Source organism: Pristiophorus japonicus, chromosome 9 (assembly GCF_044704955.1).
Source record: "Pristiophorus japonicus isolate sPriJap1 chromosome 9, sPriJap1.hap1, whole genome shotgun sequence".
Taxonomy (NCBI): Eukaryota; Metazoa; Chordata; class Chondrichthyes; family Pristiophoridae; genus Pristiophorus; species Pristiophorus japonicus.
The window spans coordinates 217,743,118-217,763,459 of record NC_091985.1 but is presented as its reverse complement, the minus strand read 5'-3'; the positions used below and the strand labels follow the sequence as shown (position 1 = coordinate 217,763,459).

The 20,342-nt window shown below is 48.3% G+C and overlaps 1 protein-coding gene across 1 annotated transcript; it reads right to left on the bottom strand.

Moving 5' to 3' along the window:
• Positions 1–2,008: 2,008 nt before the first annotated feature.
• On the bottom strand, positions 2,009–7,376 carry LOC139273696 (zinc finger protein 664-like). Its single transcript, XM_070890720.1, has 2 exons — positions 7,083–7,376; positions 2,009–4,438 (listed from the first exon to the last, which is right to left on the bottom strand). The coding sequence occupies exon 2, from the start codon at positions 4,073–4,075 to the stop codon at positions 3,665–3,667; it is 411 nt and encodes a 136-aa protein (XP_070746821.1). The 5' UTR covers positions 4,076–4,438; positions 7,083–7,376; the 3' UTR covers positions 2,009–3,664.
• Positions 7,377–20,342: the final 12,966 nt, after the last annotated feature.

The following is a 20,342-nucleotide window of genomic DNA, read 5'->3' as shown; positions in this document are numbered from 1 at the left end:
TCAATCTGACTCGGGATTCATAACCAGAATGTTTGGAGGAGTTTCCTTTCTGTCTGTGGACGCTCCAGCAGTGACTCCCCCAGAGACAGGGCAGTTGGTGCATTCCCAATAGTGTGCAGTATGTTTCGTGTCTGACCCTGAGCTGCCCCAGGGAGGGAACATTGTGTGATGTCTCTGTGGGGTGCAGTATGTTCAGTGTCTGACCCTGAGCTCCCACAGGGAGGAGGCAGTGTGTGATGTCCCTGTGGGGTGCAGTATGTTCAGTGTCTGACCCTGAGCTGCCCCAGGGAGGGGGCAGTGTGTGATGTCCCTGTGGGGTGCAGTGTCTGAACCTGAGCTGCCCCAGGGAGGGGCAGTCTGTGATATCCCTGTGGGGTACAGTATGTTCGGTGTCTGACCCTGAGCTGCCCCAGGGAGGGGGCAATGTGTGATGTCCCTGTGGGGTGCAGTATGTTCAGTGTCTGACCCTGAGCTGCCCCAGGGAGGGGCAGTCTGTGATATCCCTGTGGGGTACAGTATGTTCGGTGTCTGACCCTGAGCTGCCCCAGGGAGGGGGCAGTGTGTGATGTCTCTGTGGGGGTGCAGTATGTTCAGTGTTGACCCGGATCTGCCTTCATTTTTTTGATTTTTTTTTTTAATTTAAATTTTTCGTAGCCAATCTTTCCAATTCTTTGTCAGATCACAAACGCCAGAGGTCACCTTCATTCCTCCTGCTCCAGGAGCAGTCACGCTCCAATCAGTCTGAATTAATTTGAGGGACAGCGTCATCTACTGGACACCGGCGGTATTTCAGGGCACATCATGTCTTGCTCCATCCCCGAGAAATCCAAAATCAACCTGCAGCTTTAATTCATTTTATTGTCAATTGTTTAACAAACTTTAGCTCCATTTGTTGCAGCTGTCAGTATTTGAAAACCCTTCTGATATTTTGTATCAGTCTTAAAGGTAGAAGATACTAAAGACATCCCAATAATAGATAACCATGGGGCTACAGGGAAGGGGGAACTTTAAACTATCACTGACACTAAAGAAAAAGTAAGCGGTAAAATAATGGGACTAAAGGTGGACAAATCCCCTGGACCAAAGGTGGAGAAGTCCCCTGGAACTGATGGCCTGCATCCTACGGTCATAAAAGAAGTGGCTGCAGAGATAGTGGATGCATTGGTTGAAATCTCCCAAAACTCCCTGGATTGTGGAGAGGTCCCAGCGGTTTGGAAAACCACAAATTTAACACCGCTATTTAAAAAAGGAGGGAGACAGAAAACAGGAAACTATAGACTAGTTAGCCTAACATCTGCTTTTGGAACAAAGCTGGAGTCCATTGTTAAGGAAACAGTAGCAGGACATTTGGAAAAGCATAATACAGACAAGTAGACTCAGCATGGTTTTAGGAAAGGGAAATCATGTTTGACAAATTTGCTGGAGTTCTTTGAGGATGTAATGAGCAGGGTGGCTAAGGGGGAACCAGTGGAGGTGGTGTATTTGGATTTCCAGAAGGCGTTCAATAAAGTGCCATATAAAAGGTTACTGCTCAAGATTAAAGTTCATGGGTTTGGGTTTAATATATTAGCATGGATAGAGGGTGGGCTAACTAACAGAAGACAGATAAATGGGTCATTTTCCGGTTGGCAAACGCTGACTAGTGGGGTGTCGCAGGGATCGGCCTCAACTATTTACAATCTATATTAATGACTTGGATGAAGGATCTGAGTGTAATGTAGCCAAGTTTTCTGATAATACAAAGATGGATGGAAAGCAAATTAGAGGAGGACAAAAACATCTGCAAATAGATGTAGACAGGCGAAGTGAGTGGGTTAATATTTGGCAGATTGAGTATAATGTGGGAAAGTGTGAGGTTATCCACTTTGGCAGGAAAAATAAAAATACAATTTATTATTTAAATGGAGAGCTATTACAAAATGCTGCAGTACAGGGGGACCTGGTTGTCCTTGTATGTAAAACACAAAAAGTTATCATGCAGATAAAGCAAGCAATTATGAAGCTAATAGAAATGTTGGACTTTATTGCAAGGGGGATGGAGTATAAAAGCAGGGAAGTCCTGCTGCAACTGTACAGGGTATTGGTCAGACCACACCTGGACTACTGCATACAGTTTTGATCTCCTTATTTCGGAGGGATATACTTGCATTGGAGACAGTTCAGAGAAGCTTCACTAGTTTGATTCCTGAGATAAAAGGGTTGACTTATGGGGATAGGTTGAGCAGGTTGGTCCTATACTCATTGGAGTTTAGAAGAATGAGAGGTGATCTTATTGAAACATATGATACTGAGGGGACTCGACAAGGTGGATGCCAGAGAGGATGTTTCCACTTGTAAGGAATCTAGAACTAAGGAGCATAGTTCAAGAATATGGGATTTAGAACTGAGGTGAGGAGAAATTTCTACTCTCAGAGGGTCGTAAATCGGTGGAATTCTCCACCCAGAGAGCTGTGGAGGCTGGGTCACTGAATATATTTAAGGTGGGGATAGACAGATTTTTGAACGATAATGGAGTGAAGGGTTATGGGGAGTGGGCAGCAAAGTGATCTTATTAAATGGTTTAGCAGGTTCGAGTGGCCAATGGCCTACTCCTGTTCCTTTTTCTTATGTTTTTTAAAGAGTGAATTAGAGATGCAATCACAATCAGTGTTATTTTTTATCTGACCATTTTCCCGTTGATTAATTTGTCAAATATCCAGAATATTAAACTCCAGCCCAGTTATAGGGGGAATCAATATCAGCAGAAAGAAAGCCCAACAGTCAGAATGGACTCGATTCAGTCTGGGACAACAGCAGAACCCAAACCCTGCAGTCACTTGTGAACTCGCTGGTGCCTCAGCAGGTGGGATGAAGAAGTGAATCCCTTCCCACACTCAGAGCAGGTGAATGGCTTCTCCCCACTGTGAACTCACTGGTGTGTCAGCAGGGTGGATGACTGAGTGAATCCCTTCCCACACTCAGAGCAGATGAATGGCCTCTCCCCACTGTGAACTCACTGGTGTTTCAGCAGGTTGGATGACTGAGTGAATCCCTTCCCACACTCAGAGCAGATGAACAGCTTCTCCCCAGTGTGAACTCGCTGGTGTGTCAGCAGGTGGGATGAGGTAGTGAATCCCTTCCCACAATCGGAGCAAGTGAATGGCCTCTCCCCAGTGTGAACTCACTGGTGTGTCAGCAGGCTAGATGACAGAGTGAATCTCTTCCCACACTCAGAGCAGGTGAATGGCCTCTCAACAGTGTGAACTCGCTGGTGTTTTAGCAGGTTGGATGACTGAGTGAATCCCTTCCCACAGTCAGAGCAGGTGAACGGCCTCTCCCCAGTGTGAACTCGCTGGTGTGTCAGCAGGCTGGATGAGGTAGTGAATCCCTTCCCACAGTCAAAGCAGGTGAACGGCCTCTCCCGGGTGTGAACTCGCTGGTGTGTCAGCAGGTGGGATGACACAGTGAACCCTTTCCCACAGTCGGAGCAGGTGAACAGCCCCTCCCCAGTGTGACCTCGCTGGTGAGTTGCAAGATGGGATGAGGTAGTGAATTCCTTCCCACACTCGGAGCAGGTGAACGGCCTCTCCCCAGTGTGAACTCGCTGATGTATCAGCAGGGTGGATGACTGAGTGAATCCCTTCCCACACTCAGAGCAGGTGAATGGCCTCTCCCCAGAGTGAACTCACTGGTGTGTCAGCAGGCTAGATGACAGAGTGAATCCCTTCCCACACTCGGAGCAGGTGAATGGCCTCTCCCCAGTGTGAATTTGCTGGTGCCTCAGCAGGTGGGATGACCGAGTGAATCCCTTCCCACACTCAGAGCAGGTGAATGGCCTCTCCCCAGTGTGAACTCGCTGGTGTGTCAGCAGGCTGGATGACTGAGTGAATCCCTTCCCACAGTCGGAGCAGGTGAATGGCCTCGCCCCAGTGTGAACTCGCTGGTGTTTCAGCAGGTGGGATGAACGAGTGAATCCCTTCCCACATTTAGAGCAGGTGAATGTTCTCTCCCCAGTGTGAGTTCGCCAATGAACTTCCAGCTCAGATGGGTAATTGAATCTCTTCCCATAGTCCCCACATTCCCACGGTTTCTCCATGGTGCGGGTGTCCTTGTGTCTCTCCAGGTGGGATGATCAGTTGAAGCCTCGTTCACACACACAACACGTGTACGGTTTCTTCCCGCTGTCAATCGTGCAATATTTTTTAAGGCTGTGAATCTGGTTAAAGCTCTTTCCACAATCAGTGCACTGGAACACTCTCACTCGGGTGTGTGTGTCTCGGTGCTTTTCCAGTCACACTGATGTTTGAAATCTGTTCCCACAGACAGAACAGACAAACATTTCTCCTTCCACATTCAAAGGCCGATGATATTCAGGCCCTGATGAATCGAGTGATTCAGTCAGATCTTGACGAATGTTTGATTTGATTTTCTCGTCTGCAAATCCTGCCCTTCGAATACTCTGCAAAAAGAGTTTACAAAAATCATTACTGCAAGTAAAGGACATTAATTCACAACCGACAATTTTAGATTGTATGGAACATTCTTTCCTCTCTTGTTCCTCCAAAGTTGTAAATCCCCGCCCCATACACACTTCCCCGTCACTGTCCTAAAATTCAAACACATCGCACGTCTGAAGGCAGCTTGTCCTCCGCTCCCAATTATCATCACCAACTCTGGCTGGGTTCAGTTCTACACTCACTGGTTCCCCTCCCCTGAAGATGCTGACTCTGGCTGGGTTCAATTCTACACTCACTGGTTACCCTCCCCTGAAGATGCTGACTCTGGCTGGGTTCAATTCTACACTCACTGGTTACCCTCCCCTGAAGATGCTGACTCTGGCTGGGTTCAGTTCTACACTCATTGGTTTCCCTCCCCTGAAGGTACGGATTCTGGCTGAGTTCAGTTCTACACTCACTGACTTCCCTCCCTGTCGCTCAATCCCAGAGGATGCTGACTCTGGCTAGGGGCAGTTAACATAAGATAATAAATAGGAGCAGGAGTAGGTTATTTGACCCCTCGGTCCTGCTCCCCCATTCAATAAGATCATGGCTGATCTCATCATGGGCTCAGCTCCACTTCCCTGCCCACTCCCCATACCGCTTTACTCCATTATCACTCAAAAATCTGTCTATCTCTGCCTTAAATGTTTTCTGGGACCGTGCAGGAGTTAATATTGGACAGAAACAGTCCGAGATTAGTTTAATTGCAGAAAAACACTCGGTCACTGAGAGTAATACCAAAGTGGATAATCAAACAGCTATAGGGAGGGAGGAACTTAATACAATCACTATCACTAATGAAGTAGTACTCGGTAAAATAATGGGACGGAAGGCAGGCAAGCCCCTTGGACCTGAGGGTCTTAAGAGAAGTAGCTACAGAGATAGTGGATGCATTGGTTGTAATCTACCAAAATTCATTGGATTCTGGGGCGGTCCCAGCAGATTGGAAAACCGCAAATGTAACGTCTCTATTTAAAAAAAGGAGGCAAACAAAAAGCAGGAAACTATAGACCAGTTAGTCTAACATCTGTCGTTGGGAAAATGCTGGAGTCCAATATTAAGGTAGCAGTAGCGGGACATTTAGCAAAGCATGATTCAATCAAGCAGAGTCAGCATGGCTTTATGAAAGGGAAATCATGTTTGACAAATTTGCTGGAGTTCTTTGAGGATGTAATGAGCAGGGTGATAAGGGGAACTGGTGGATGTGGTGTATTTGGATTTCCAGAATGCATTTGATAAGGTGCCACATAAGAGGTTACTGCACAAGATAAAAGCTCATGGGGTTTAGGGCAGTATATTAACATAGATAAAGGATTGGCTAACTAACAGAAAACAGAGAGTCGCGATAAATGTGTTTTTTTCCGGTTGGCAAATGGTGACTAATGAAGTGCCATAGATATCGGTCCTGGGTCCTCAACTATTTACAATCTATATTAATGACTTGAATGAAAGGACCAAGTTTAATGTAGCCAAGTCTGCTGATGATAAAAAGATGGGTGGGAAAGCAAATTGAGGACACAAAAAATCTGCAAAGGGATATAGACAGGCTAAATGAGTGGGCAAAAATTTGTCAGATGTAGTATAATGTGGGAAAATGTGAGGTTATCCACTTTGGCAGAAATAATAGAAAAGCAAATTTTAATTTAAATGGAGAAAAATTGCAAAGTGCTACAGGACAGTGAGACCTGAGGGTGTTTGCATGAAACACAAAGTTAATATGCAGGTACAACAAATAATCAGGAAGGCAAATGGAATGTTGGCCTTTATTGCAAGGGTGATAGAATATAAAAGCAGAGAAGTCCTGCTACAACTGTACAGGATATTGGTGACACCACACCTGGAGCACTGCATACTGTTTTGGTCTCCATATTTAAGGAAGGATATACTTGCATTGGAGGCAGTTCTGAATTTGATTCCGGAGATGAGGGGGTTGTTTTATGAGGATAGGTTGAGCCGATACACGTTGGAATTCAGAAGAATGAGATGTAATTTTATTGAAATATATGATCGACAAAGTGGATGCAGAGAGGATATTTCCACTCGTAGGGTAAACTAAAACCAGGGTTCATAGTCTCAGAATAAGGGGTCACCCATTTGAAACTGAGAGGAGGAGAAATTTCTTCGCTCAGAGGGTTGTAAATGTATGGAATTCTCTGCCTCAGAGAGCGGTGGAGGCTGGGACATTGAATAAATTGAAGACAGAGATAGACATTTTCTATCTAAGGTGTTTTGGGGAGTGGGCAGGGAAGTGGAGCTGAGTCCCTGATCAGATCAGCCATGATCTTATTGAATGGCGGAGCAGGCTCCAGGGGCCAAATGTCCTACTCCTGCTCATATTTCTTATGTTATAAGGAGATAATAACCCTGGGACTGTTAACGTGGATTGCAAACCTGGGACTGTACATGGGGATTCTAACCCTGGGAGTGAACAGCTCTGGGGTTTTCCTGTTACAATTGTCTGGGACGTAAACCGTAAGCTTAGCACTGAGCAGCGCCTTTAGGAGAGATGCTGAGAAATCCGAGATGTTAAGAATGACAATAAAATAATTAAGTTGTCGCTTTACTCAGGCGGCCCGGTTGGAAACAGACACTGACGTAGCTCACCTTGCTCCTGCACCAAGATGGCCGCGCATGCGCTTTGCTGCTCATTGAATCAAGATGGCGGAGCGCTGACCTTGACTTCCTGTATAAAGATGGCCGCAGTTACCCTGGGCCTGTGACCGAGAGAAAGCCCCAAGGTTGCAGCCGCCGGTATTCCGATTATTATTCCGTACTTCCGGCGGGCACTAGTTGTTTATGATGCCTCCGCGGTTACCCGCAGGTCCATTACTCCCCTCCGCCCCGCTGAAAACGGGCTCTTTCGCGCAGCACATGTTCATCGTGTCCGCTCCGCCATTACACGCGCCGCGCATGGTCCAAACACAGCCAGGTCCCGCGCCTGCGCACTGGGCCGCTGTTGTCTGGGTTCGGCACATTCTCCCCGCCGGGAATGCTGGGTAAATGCACTGCCATTGAAAGGCCAATGGTGAATTGAAGAGGATTTACTGGGATTGAAAGACTGCATTAGAGGGAGCAGCGTGCGGCGACTCAGTCCCGGCCTGCAAGACCATCAGTAGGCCTGGGCCATCAGAGGGAGCAGTGTGCGGCGGCATACGAGGGCGACGGCTGCGAAATCACGTCGCTCATTGCAGTGCGGGCAGGCACAGCAGGAGGGGCGAAGGAGCAAGAGTTTGTCGAAGGAAGTGACCGGGGCCCAGGAGAGGCGTGAGTTTGGGACCTAAAAGGGTCGAGGGTCCAGGGGCAGCACGGGCCAGCCCACACTGCTATATGTGTGCGCGCTCGGTCCGTGCAGCAGAGCTGGTCTCCAGTCGTCTTGGTTAATCCTTGCCACTGGACCAAGACCTAGCTCTGTCAAGCCCATGTGCTGGCTGGTGTGCAACGGCCACCACATGTTAAAAAAAATCCACACACAGGCATCTTCCACCCTTCAGGATGTAATTCGGGATCTGGAATATTAGGTCCTTCATTGAAACACCTGTGAACTTATTCCTTTTTGGCGTGGAAACAAGTCATCCTCGCTTTGAGGGACTGCCTATGATGAAGATTCTGATTGCAATGGGCACTGAACCATGTTCATTCTAGCAATTAGACCTTGTTTCTGCTGCTCTACATAATCCCTATACCTGAGCTGGAGATTAAGGTTCTGTATAAATAGTGAATACATCAGCTTGTTTCAAACACCGTGTGTCGAATATTTGATTTCTCCATAATAAGAGGAGACTAATTAATGTTTCCTTCCCTTCCATTTTGGGTCTTTTCTTACTCTAGATTATTTCACTTCTGACGCAGTTCATCTTTTACCACATCAAATCCCAAGCTTGTTTCGTTTGAGTATACGGCTTGTGGGTGTCATGGACTGAACTGGTGTATCTCATTTTACACTCATTTGACGTTCCTTTCAACCAGCCCTTGAAAGAACTATTTTGCTTAAGACTGGAAATCTGTTATTTTCTGTATTGTTTAACGATTTTTGAATGCAGTTAGTAGAACTCCACACATATTGCATGTGATCGCCTTTGAAATGTTCTGATCTTTGTAATTTCCTTTGCTAATTTTGATGGGTTAGTTGATTATAATTACTTGTTACTAACATACCTTGCAGTATTACTTACATCAAAATAATTGTTTAAATACTTCCTTTATCAGGTCTTTAGCTCTTCCACTCATCTCTGTATGCTCTTGTGGGGGAATCTAGAACAAAGTGGCATAGTCTGAGAATAAGGGGTCACCCATTTAAAATGGAAATGAGGAGGAATTTCTTCTGAGGGCCATGAATCTTTGAAATTCTCTATTCCAGAGAGCAGTGGAGGCTGGGTCATTGAATATATTTAAGTTAGAGATAGACTGATTTTTGAAAGGTAGGGAAGTCAAGGGTTGTGGGGAGAGAGCAGGGAAGTGGAATTGAGGCCAAGATCAGATCAGCCATGATCTTATTGAATGGCGGAGCGGACTCAAGGGGCCTATTTCTGCTCCTATTTCTTAAGTTCTTGGCCTTGGTTAGGGGCTGCGTTTAGATGTAGGTTTAGGGGTTAGTGGGTGTGGTTTGTGGTTATTTGTTAGGATTGGGATTAGTGATTGGGATAGTCAATAGCATATTTGGCTTAGGATATAGTGATTAACTTAGAAAGCACTTTTGAAAATAAAAATGTCACTGGACGTGCCCTTTTCCATTTCATGTTTTTAACCTCTCACAGGCGAGTCACAAAACAGCCTCACAATGTGTTCATTCAAGGAATCTTCTTTCCTGCGCAAGCCTCATTTCCTCCCTTCTTTCACACCTCTACATTTCTCACAGAAAAATAAATTAGTGACATTAGATTTGGGGATTTTGGGACAAGAACAGACAGATAAAGTTGTTGTGTTGGTTACATCTCATCATCAACCTGCCTGAAAAGGGTCTTCTGACAATAAACTGTCACCAGGCCCCACCAGTCGCCATGTGATTCCAGCATCATCTCTTCATTCATTACGCACCCTTCGCCCTAACTAGAGCTGCTTTCACCTGCCCACTCCCCATACTGAGGCTCTCTAATTCATGAGCACAGCATAAACACCGGCACGGACTGGTTCATCTGAATGGCTGAGCCCGCTCCCCCACCCTGACCAAGATGGCGGCCGCAGTGCCCACTCCCCCCTCCGCCCTGACCAAGATAGCAGCCGCTGAGTACACTCCACCCTCGTCCTGACCAAGATGGCTGCTGCTGAGTACACTCCCCCCTCCACCCTGACCAAGATGGTGGCCGCTGAGGCCGCTCCCCCGGGCGCTCACTGTGCGGGCCTGGAACCGGGGGGCAAACACAGGGCCTGTGTGCTGTGATTCGGGGCCTGGGGCCGAGTCCGGGTGTGTGTGAAGCGGATGGTGCGGAGTGTTGTCTCTCGGGCCTGGGCCCGCACTCAGGCTCTGTCAAGCCCGTGTCCCCCCGGGATTTATTAACCCAGGGAACTATTTGTTCTGCACTTTTCTGACTGACAGGCGACAAGCCCCACCCCAGAGAGCTGTGGAAGCTGGGTCAGTGAATAAATTTAAGACAGACATAGACAGTTTCTTAACCGATAAGGGGTTATGGGGAGGGGGCAGGGAAATGGACCTGAGTCACTGATCGAATCAACCATGATCGTATTAAATGACGGAACAGGCTCGAGGGGTCGTATGGCCTACTCCTGCTCCTATTTCTTATGTTCTTTATGTCAAGTCCCCCCAGCCCCGCCTCCCCGACCGAATCATTCCATGCAGGTGTTGCCAAGCAGGACTGGGGAGGCATGCTCTTGGACTGGGGTAAGGCACTTTGGCTGGGGGAGGCATGCTCTTGGACTGAGGTAAGGCACTTTGGCTGGGGGAGGCATGTACTGGGACTGGGGTAAGGCACTTTGGCTGAGGGAGGCATGCTCTTGGACTGAGGTAAGGCACTTTGGCTGGGGGAGGCATGCACTGGGATTGGGGTAAGGCACTTCGGCTGGGGGAGGGATGGACTGGGGTAAAGCACTTCGGCTGGTGGAGGCATGCACTGGGACTGAGGTATGGCAGTTCGGCTCGGGGAGGAATGCACTGGGGCTAGGATAAGGCACTTTGGCTGGCCTTTGCTGACTTCTGGGGCGCTCTGTGCTGTTTTGCTTCAAGAAGTCAAAGTGGATCAAGTTACAATTTGCAAAGTCAGTGCAACCTTGGGATGGGCTGTTCCAGTTGCACATTTCAGTGAAACTTCAGGGTGTGTCTTATACTCCAAGGAGACCAATCATCGACAAACAGTGGAGCATGGTGGCCATTTTTTCAGCACAAATAAATGCGTCCTTTATTAACCCGCTCCCTCGCACTGCTCATCTCTCATCCCCTGCCTCACCCACCTCGCATGCTCAACTCACACTGCCCAGCTGAATGATGGCAGCTCCCAGCCAATAGGAAGAGCGGGGGCAGGGCTGGAGGACCGGCAGGCGGTTGGTCATCCAACCAATCAGAGTGTGCGAAGGGCGAGTCTTGCACGGATCTGCCTTATTGGCTGAAACTCTGCCCCACTGTTAAAGCTGGTTTCTCTCAAACTGCAGGAGGTTACTGGACCTTTCTGTTGTGGCTTTAAACAGATAGAACCTTGTGGGGTGGAGCAAACATTGCAGCATTTGGTAGTGACAGGGATCCATTCAGGACAGACAGCAGGTATTATTTCAGGAAATAACACAGTGTAGTTGTTTCTGTTTAAACAGATGAAACCCTATTGTGGAATAACCACGCTTCTCATGTCCTGGTCAACCATGTGTGCAACAAGTGTCGTCCTCTGGAGGAGCTCGAGCTCCGGGTTTCGGAGCACCTTTCAGAGGATCGTCAACTCACAGCATAAGAGTGTGCAGGCAGAGAGGGAATGGGTGACTGCCAGACAGACATGGAGGGCCAGGCAGGTAGGGCAGGAGACCTCGAGTGCATCTCATTGTCTATACTGGTGGTTCCTCAGGGAGTATAGCCAGAGCCAAGTCCAAGGCATCATGGGTGGGTCAATTGTACGGAGGAGGGCGGAGGAGGATTGGGCGGGGGGAGATGGTGCAAGGTCAGGAAGGCAATATTGAAAGGAGTTTCAACAGTTACGGGACCAGACAGGCCTTTCTGCAGCCGCTGACATAACTCCAGGAAGGTAGGTTGTCTTCCTGGTGCCAGGGTCAAGGATGTCATTGAGAGGCTGCAGGACATTCTGAGGGGCGAGTGTGAACAGCCAGATTCCTGAGGGGGTAGGACTGTACAAGCTGGATAAGTTCATGGATTCATGAAGGGGAAATCATGTTTAACTAATTTACTGGAATTCTTTGAGGCTATAACGAGCATGGTGGATAGAGGTGTACCGATGGATGTGGTGTATTTAGATTTCCAAAAGGCATTCGATAAGGTGCCACACAAAAGGTTACTGCAGAAGATAAAGGTACGCGGAGTCAGAGGAAATGCATTAGCATGGAGAGAATTGGCTGGCGAACAGAAAGCAGGAAGTCGGGATAAATGGGTCCTTTTCGTATTGGAAATCGGTGGTTAGTGGTGTGCCACAGGGATCAGTGCTGGGACCACAACTGTTTACAATATATGTAGATGACCTGGAAGAGGGGACAGAGTGTAGTGTAACAAAATTTGCAGATGACACTAATATTAGTGGGAAAGCGGGTTGTGTAGAGGACACAGAGAGGCTGCAAAGAGATTTGGATAGGTTAAGCGAATGGGCTAAGGTTTGGCAGATGGAATACAATGTCGGAAAGTGTAAAGTCATCCACCTTGGGGGAAAAAAAACAGTAAAAGGGAATATTATTTGAATGGGGAGAAATTACAACATGCTGCGGTGCAGAGGGACCTGGGGGTCCTTTTGCATGAAACTCTTTTTGGAGTTTATCTGCAAAACATAAAGCATTAATCGGTGCCACCCGACCTGGATGACACACCAGACATTTACAAAGCCCCTTTTTTTTTCATTTTTGTGTTTTTTTTTTGTGTTTTTCTTTTTGTTTTTTTTTTTTTTCTGGGCACTAAAATCACATTTTTTACTCCAGTGTCCCCTATAAAAGGGGAGGGGGACGGTAAAAGCACCGGCAATTAAAACAAATTAAACTTTAAAACGTAAAATCAAATTAAAATTTGGTTGCCGGGCATGATGATGCACTCCAGTCCCTCCGGTGTCCACCTCACGCCGAAGGCCGCGAGCGTACCGGTGGACACCACGTGCTCCATCTCCAAGGACACCCTGGACCAGATGTAAGAGCGGAAGAGAGGCAGGCAGTCAGGTTGAACGACCCCCTCGACCGCCCGCTGCCTGGACTGGCTGATGGCACCCTTGGCCGTGCCCAGGAGCAGTCCTACGAGGAGGCCCTCGGACCTACCCGCTCCCCTCCGCAGAGGGTGCCCAAAGATCAGGAGAGTGGGACTGAAGTGCAGCCAGAATTTCAGGAGCAGCCCCTTTAAATAATGGAATAGGGGCTGCAACCTCGTGCACTCAATAAAAACATGGAACACGGACTCCTCCAGACCGCAGAAATTGCAGGCGGCCTGGGAGTCCGTGAACCGGCTTAAAAATTTGTTGCACGGCACTGCTTCATGCACCACCCTCCAGGCCAAGTCCCCGATGAATAGTGGGAGGACTCCCGCATAGAGTGCCCTCCATCGGGGACCCCCGCCTCCTCTGGATGGCAAGATGGTACGCCATGGCGTGTCCGGACGGCCGGCGAGGATGGCAAAGTTGAGAGTGTGCAGGAGCAGCCCGTACAGGAAACCCCTCCATGCGGAACTGAAAGGCACGGAGGGGATTTCCCTGAGGCGGCTCAAGTTGTGAGGCGCCGGCCCCCGAGGGAGGTTCCGGGGTTTGGCGCCAATGAGGAATTCCGTCCGGACGAGGGTCAGTTCGGACGGGATCTCCCCACGTGCTTGAGCCTCCTCGATGCACCTAACAGAGTCAGGGCCCAAAGCTGTTTTTAGCGACTCGATGGCTTCGGCCACGTGGCGGACGTCTGCTGAATTTAGGCGCCGCGCCAGCGTGCCTGGCGCCATCCAGCCTGCTCCTCCACCATCGAGCAGGTCCCTGACCCTGGTCACCTCACCAGCCACAGCCCTCTCTTCCGACCGCCACATAAAACCTTGGTCGTGGAGGTACGGATTCCCGAGCAGCGGCTCCTGCAGGACGGCCGCCACTCCAGCCGGCGGAGAGCTGCGCTTGGTGGAGACTTTGTTCTAGACCCTGATGAGTTCCTTGTAAAAGACAGGCAGCTCCAGGAGGACGGTCCTGACACCCCCCAAGTTCACAAACAGGAGCTGCGTGTCGTAATTGAGGTCGCGCTGCTGGCGGAAGAAATACGTCGCCAGAGCACACCACCTAGGAGGGGGCTCGACGTAAAGGTATCTCTGCAGGGTCTGAAGACGGAAAGTCGCGAGCTGGGCGCTGACGCACACCAACGACTGACCGCCCTCCTCAAGCGGGAGACTCAAGACCACGGCTGAGACCCAGTGCTTCCTGTTGTTCCAGAAGAAGTCCACCAGCTTCTTCTGTATCTTGGCGACAAACGCAGGGGGAGGGGTCAAAGTGACCAGCCGGTACCACAACATTGCGGCCACCAGCTGGTTTATGACTAGCGCTCGACCCCTGTAGGACAGCACTCGGAGCAGTCCTGTCCAGCGCCCTAGGCGAGCGGTGACCTTGGCCTCCAGCTCCTGCCAGTTCGCCGGCCAGGCTTCCTCGTCGGGGCTAAGGTAGACTCCCAGATAGAGGAGATGGGTCGTGCTCCAGGCAAAAGGCCTGAGCTCCTCCAGCAGGGAGTCCACCCACCACTGACCCACCAGGAGTCCGGAACATTTCTCCCAGTTGATCCTGGCGGAGGACGCGGCCGAGTAAATCTCCTGGCACTCACGCATCCTCCGCAGGTCAGCGGGATCCTCTACCACGAGGAGCACGTCATCGGCGTAAGCCGAGAGGACAACCTCCACGCCCGGCCCTTGCAGAGCCAGTCCCGTCAATCTCGTCCGCAGGAGGCACAGGAAAGGCTCCACGCAGACAGCATATAACTGGCCGGACATGGGGCATCCCTGGCGCACCCCTCTCCGAAAGTGAAGGGGCGCCGTCAAGGACCCGTTAACCTTAATCAGACACTCCGCGGCGGCATACAAAAGTCGGATCCGGGCGACGAAATGCGTCCCGAACCCGAAAGCGCGCAGAGTTCCGAGCAGATAGTCATGATCCACCCTGTCGAACGCCTTCTCTTGGTCGAGAGATAGGAAGGCGACCGACAGACCAGCCTCCTGGGAATGATGGATGAGGTCCCGGACCAGATGGATGTTGTCGTGGATTGTCCGGCCCGGGACCGTGTAGGATTTGTCAGGGTAGATCATGTGGTCCAGCACGGCACCAAGGTCCTTGTGCATGAATCCCCCCCAAAAAAAAGTTAGTGCAGGTAATCAGGAAGGCGAATGGAATGTTGGCCTTCATTGCGAGAGGGATGGAGTACAAAAGCAGGGAGGTCCTGCTGCAACTGCATAGGGTATTGGTAAGGCCGCACCTGGAGTACTGCATGCAGTTTTGGTCACCTTACTTAAGGAAGGATATACTGGTTTTGGAGGGAGTACAGAGACGATTCACTAGGCTGATTCCGGAGATGAGGGGTTTACCTTATGATGATAGATTGAGTAGACTGGGTCTTTACTCGTTGGAGTTCAGAAGGATGAGGGGTGATCTTATAGAAACATTTAAAATCATGAAAGGGATAGACAAGATAGAGGCAGAGAGGTTGTTTCCACTGGTAGGGGAGACTAGAACTAGGGGGCACAGCCTCAAAATACGGTGGAGCCAATTTAAAACCGAGTTGAGAAGGAATTTCTTCTCCCAGAGGGTTGTGAGTCTGTGGAATTCTCTGCCCAAGGAAGCAGTTGAGGCTAGCTCATTGAATGTATTCAAGTCACAGATAGGTAGATTTTTAACCAATAAGGGAATTAAGGGTTACAGGGAGAGGATGGGTAAGTGGAGCTGAGTCCACGGCCAGATCAGCCATGATCTTATTGAATGGCAGACCAGGCTCGAGGGGCTAGATGGCCTACTCCTGTTCCTAATTCTTATGTTCTTATGTTCACACCTCAACAAGGCCTGTACCATTATCCTCCCTGGGGGGTTTGCTAATGCTGTTGGGGAGAGTTTAACCTTGCTTGCAGGGGGATTGGAACCTGAGCCTAGATTCAGAAGGGAGAGAAGGAAAGCTTGGAAATGGGAACAGAAAATGCGTCAGAGTTTGGAAGGCAGTGGAAACAAAGGCTAGAAAATCGACAATAAAGGAGTTTGGCATTGCTTAATGGTATATACCACAATGCAAGAAATCTCGGGAATAAGGCAGATAAGCTGAGGTGTTGTTAGAGCAGTGAAGAGGGATGATATGTTAGAAGGATCATCAAATGAGGCATATGTGTTGAACTGATGAACATCAGATTGGCATCACGGAGACATGGCTCCAGGTTGACCAAGGCTGGGAACTCAACAACCAAGGGTACTCAGCATTTAGGAAGGATAGACAGAAAGGAAAAGGAGGCGGGGTGGCATTGCTGGTTATTGAGGAAATTAATGCAATAGTAAGGAGGGACATTAGCCTGGATGATGTGGAATCAGTATGGGTGGAGCTGCAGAATTCCAAAGGGCAGAAAATGCTAGTGGGAGTTGTGTACAGACCACCAAACAGTCGGAGTGAGGTTGGGGACAGCATCAAACAAGAAATAAGAGATGTGTGCAATAAAGGTACAGCAGTTCTCATGGGCGACTTTAATCTGCATATTGATTGGGCTAACCAAACTGCAAGCAATGCGGCGGAGGAGAATTTCCTGGAGTCTATTAGGGATGGTTTTCTGGACCAATATATCGAGGAACCAACCAGGGAGCTGGCCATTCTAGACTGAGTGATGTGTAATGGGAAGGGACCAATTAGCAATCTTGTTGTGCGAGACCCCTTGGGGAAGAGTGACCATAATATGGTAGAATTCTTTATTAAGATGGAGAGTGACACGGTTAATTCAGAGACTAGGGTCCTGAACTTAAGGAAAGGTAACTTCGCTGGTATGAGGCATGAATTGGCTAGAAAAGATTGGCAAAGGATACTTAAAGGGTTGACGGTGGATAAGCAATGAAAAAGATTTAAAGATCACATGGCTGAACTTCAGCAATTGTATATTCCTGTCGGGAGTAAAAATAAAACGGGGAAGGTGGCTCAACCATGGCTAACAAGGGAAATTAAGGATAATGTTAAAGCCAAGGAATAGACATATAATTTGGCTAGAAAAAGCAACAAACCTGAGGAATGGGAGAAATTTAGAATTCAACAGAGGAAGACTAAGGGTTTAATTAAGAGGGGGAAAATAGAGTACGAGAGGAAGCTTGCAGGGAACATAACAACTGACTGCAAAAGCTTCTATAAATATGTGAAGAGTAAAAGATTAGTGAAGCCAAACGTGGGTCCATTGCAGTCGGATTCAGGTGAATTTATAATGGGGAACAAAGAAATGGCAGATCAATTGAACAAATACTTCGGTTCTGTCTTCACGAACGAAGGCACAAATAACCTTCCAATTGTACCAGGGGACAGTAGGTCTACTGAGAAGGAGGAACTGAAGGATATCCTTATTAGGTGGAAAATTGTGTTAGGGAAATTGATGGGATTGAAGGCCGATAAATCCCCGAAGCTCAGAATATTATCTGAATGGTGGCAGATTAGGAAAAGGGGAGGTGCAATGAGACTTGGGTGTCATTGTACATCAGTCATTGAAAGTTGGCATGCAGGTCCAGCAGGCGGTGAAGAAGGCAAATGGTATGTTGGCCTTCATAGCTAGGGGATTTGAGGATAGTTGCAGGGATGTCTTACCGCAGTTGTACAGGGCCTTAGTGAGGCCTCACCAGGAATACTGTGTTCAGTTTTCATCTCCTAATCTGAGGAAGGACATTCTTGCTATTGAGGGAGAGCAGCGAAAGTTCACCAGACTGATTCGCGGGATGGCATATGAGGAGAGACTGGATCGACTGGGCCTGTATTCACTGGAGTTTAGAAGGAGGAGAGAGAAGCTCATAGAAACATATAAAATTCTGATGGGACTGGCCAGGTTAGATGCAGGAAGAATGTTCCCGATGTTGGAGAAGTCTAGAACCAGGGGACATAGTCTAAGCCATTTAGGACTGAGATGAGGAGAAACATCTTCACTCAGAGTTGTGGAATTCTCTACCGCAGAGAGTTGTTGATGCTAGTTCATTGGATATACTCAAGAGGGAGTTAGATATGGCCCTTACGGCTAAAGGGATCAAGGGGTATGGAGAGAAAGCAGGAATGGAGTACTGAAGAGACTGATGAGCCATGATCTTATTGAATGGTGGTGCAGGCTCGAATGGCCGACTCCAGCAGCTATTTTCTATGTTGCTATGTTGCTATAGCTGCCTATTTTAGTGACTTGCACCTTTCTAAAATGTCTCCCTCTTTTTGATGATCTATTTGATTTTGATTTGGAAAGCCTTCATAATTGTGTAGTGTGACGAAGGTTTTGTTTAAAGGTGGAGTAAAATGCATTTCAAAATATTATTTCTAACCCTCCCCCAACCCACCCCCCCAAAGAAATTTTAGAACTCTCTGCAATATTGATTTAGAAGTTCCCAAGTTTTATCCTTATTCTGGGTTGTTGGTTGATCTCAGCGAAGGCAGCAGTTCATGGGGTATAATTTTCCTCAGTAACACTGGGCTAAATATGAGCAAAAATTAGCCAGAACCCCTGCTCTTGATACTGATCCAGTGACCTCGACTGGGAAGTGTGTGGATGTTATTTGAGGGCAGGATTGGATTCGGCTCTGATGCCTACCACAGTGGAAATTTCTATCCTGTATTAAAGTAACAAGATTTGTAACCTCTATTAGAAGGGGAAGATCTACAGGTGGGAAACTCAAACCAAACATCACGTCAAGATTTGAAAGATTCACCGGATTCATCAGGATCACCTTATCATCAGCCTTTGGAAAAACACCAATCACAGCGGGGAGAAACAGGACACATGTTCTGTGTGGTGAATGCACCTTCAACCAATAGATTACCCTGTTGGACTCGTGTGCTCAGCTGACTCAACACTGTAAATGTGGGGACAGTGGGAATAGATGCAGATGCGCGTTGGGTGAAAACACATCAGGGAGAGACCTTTTACCAGCTGAGTGTGGAAAGAGATTCAGTCGCTCATCTCACCGACTGACATTCGAGGACTTAGAAAACAGATTTCCTCCTGTGAGTATAGAGCTGGGTTATTGGGCCATGATGATTTTATTTGTTCATCTTCTGGACTGTAATCCTTTGCCACTTATTTGACATGATCGGTTTACTTGTACATTTTTTAAAAATACATTTACTGAGTGTATTCAAGTTTTAAATTGAAACCAGCTTTGTAGACATGATGCTCGATTTAAACATCGAGGGTGAGAGAGATGCTGTGGGCACATGCTAAGTCCTGTAGCTGAAAGGGATTAACAGACTGGATTTTGTGTTTAGTGATCCTGGGCGTGTTAGCTATCCCTACCCTGGACACCAAGGCAAAGAGAGGCACTCTGGATGGTATGGGGAACTGGGCCTTGTCCCTGAGAGTAACCAAAGGTATGAGAACTGAAATAATCTAGAGTTAGAAAGGAGAAAAGGTCCAAAATGTAACAGGACATCAATTAGTCTCCTCTTATCATGGAGATAACACATATTGACACATTGTATTATTTCAAAGATCAAAATATTAAACTCCAGCCCAGTTTTAGGGGTTATTAAGATCAGCAGAAACAAATCCCAACTGACAGAACGAACATCATGCAGTCAGGATGCGATTACCAGCAGTAATAACAGTAGAACTCAACCCCCGCAGTCACTTGTGAACTTGCAATTCAGATGACTGAGTTAATCCCTTCCCACACTTCCCAGTGTGAACTCGCTGGAGTTTCAGCAGATCGGATGACTCAGTGAAACCCTGCTGACACATGGAGCAGGTGAATGGCCTCTCTCTGATGTGACTGCGACGATGAATTTCTAGATCAGACTGGGAACTGAATCCCTTCCCATAGTCCCCACATTCCCACAGCTTCCCCATGGTGCAGGCGTCCTTGTATTTCTCCACGTTGGACGATCAGTTGAAGTTGCGTCCACACACAGAATACATGTAGTTTTTCCCCGCTGTGAATAGTGCGATGTTTATCAGGCTGTGTAACTGATTAAAGTTCTTTCCACAGGCAGTGCACTGGAACACTCTCACTCGGATGTGTGTGTGTCTCGGTGCTTTGCCAGTCACACTGATATTTGAAATATTTTCCCACAGACAGAATAGACAAACATTGCTCCTTCCACATTTTAAGGCCGATGATGTTCATAATTTCCAGCTTACATGGTTGGGTTCAGTTCTGCATCCTCTGTGCGCAGAGTGAGGATAAAATCAATCAGCTGCTGATTTTCTCTGCTGGTCATTGGGCCTTTTTTACTGGCCCGATAGGCTGAGCCTGTGCTGGTCCAATAGGGTGAGCCTGGGCCAGCCTAATAGGGTGAACCCAGGCCCAGGTCACCAGACGACTATCAGCACAAGAAGGTTCCCTTTCTGGGGCCACTGACCTGGGCACAAACATGTGACCAATCAAACTGACAGACACCCTGAAGCCCCGCCCACCCTTTGTCTTTGCACAAAGGGCTATGCATGCACCGCGAGACCTGCCCTGACCAAGATGGCGGCCGCTGAGCCCGCTCCCCCGCCCTGACCAAGAAGGCGGCCGCTGCGTCCACTTCCCCCTCCACCCTGACCAAGATGGCGACCGCTGAGCCCGCTCCCCTGGG

Excerpts from the sequence above, each read along its gene's own strand:
- LOC139273696 (XM_070890720.1), bottom strand. The coding sequence starts at position 4,075 with ATGGAGAAACCGTGGGAATGTGGGGACTATGGGAAGAGATTCAATTAC.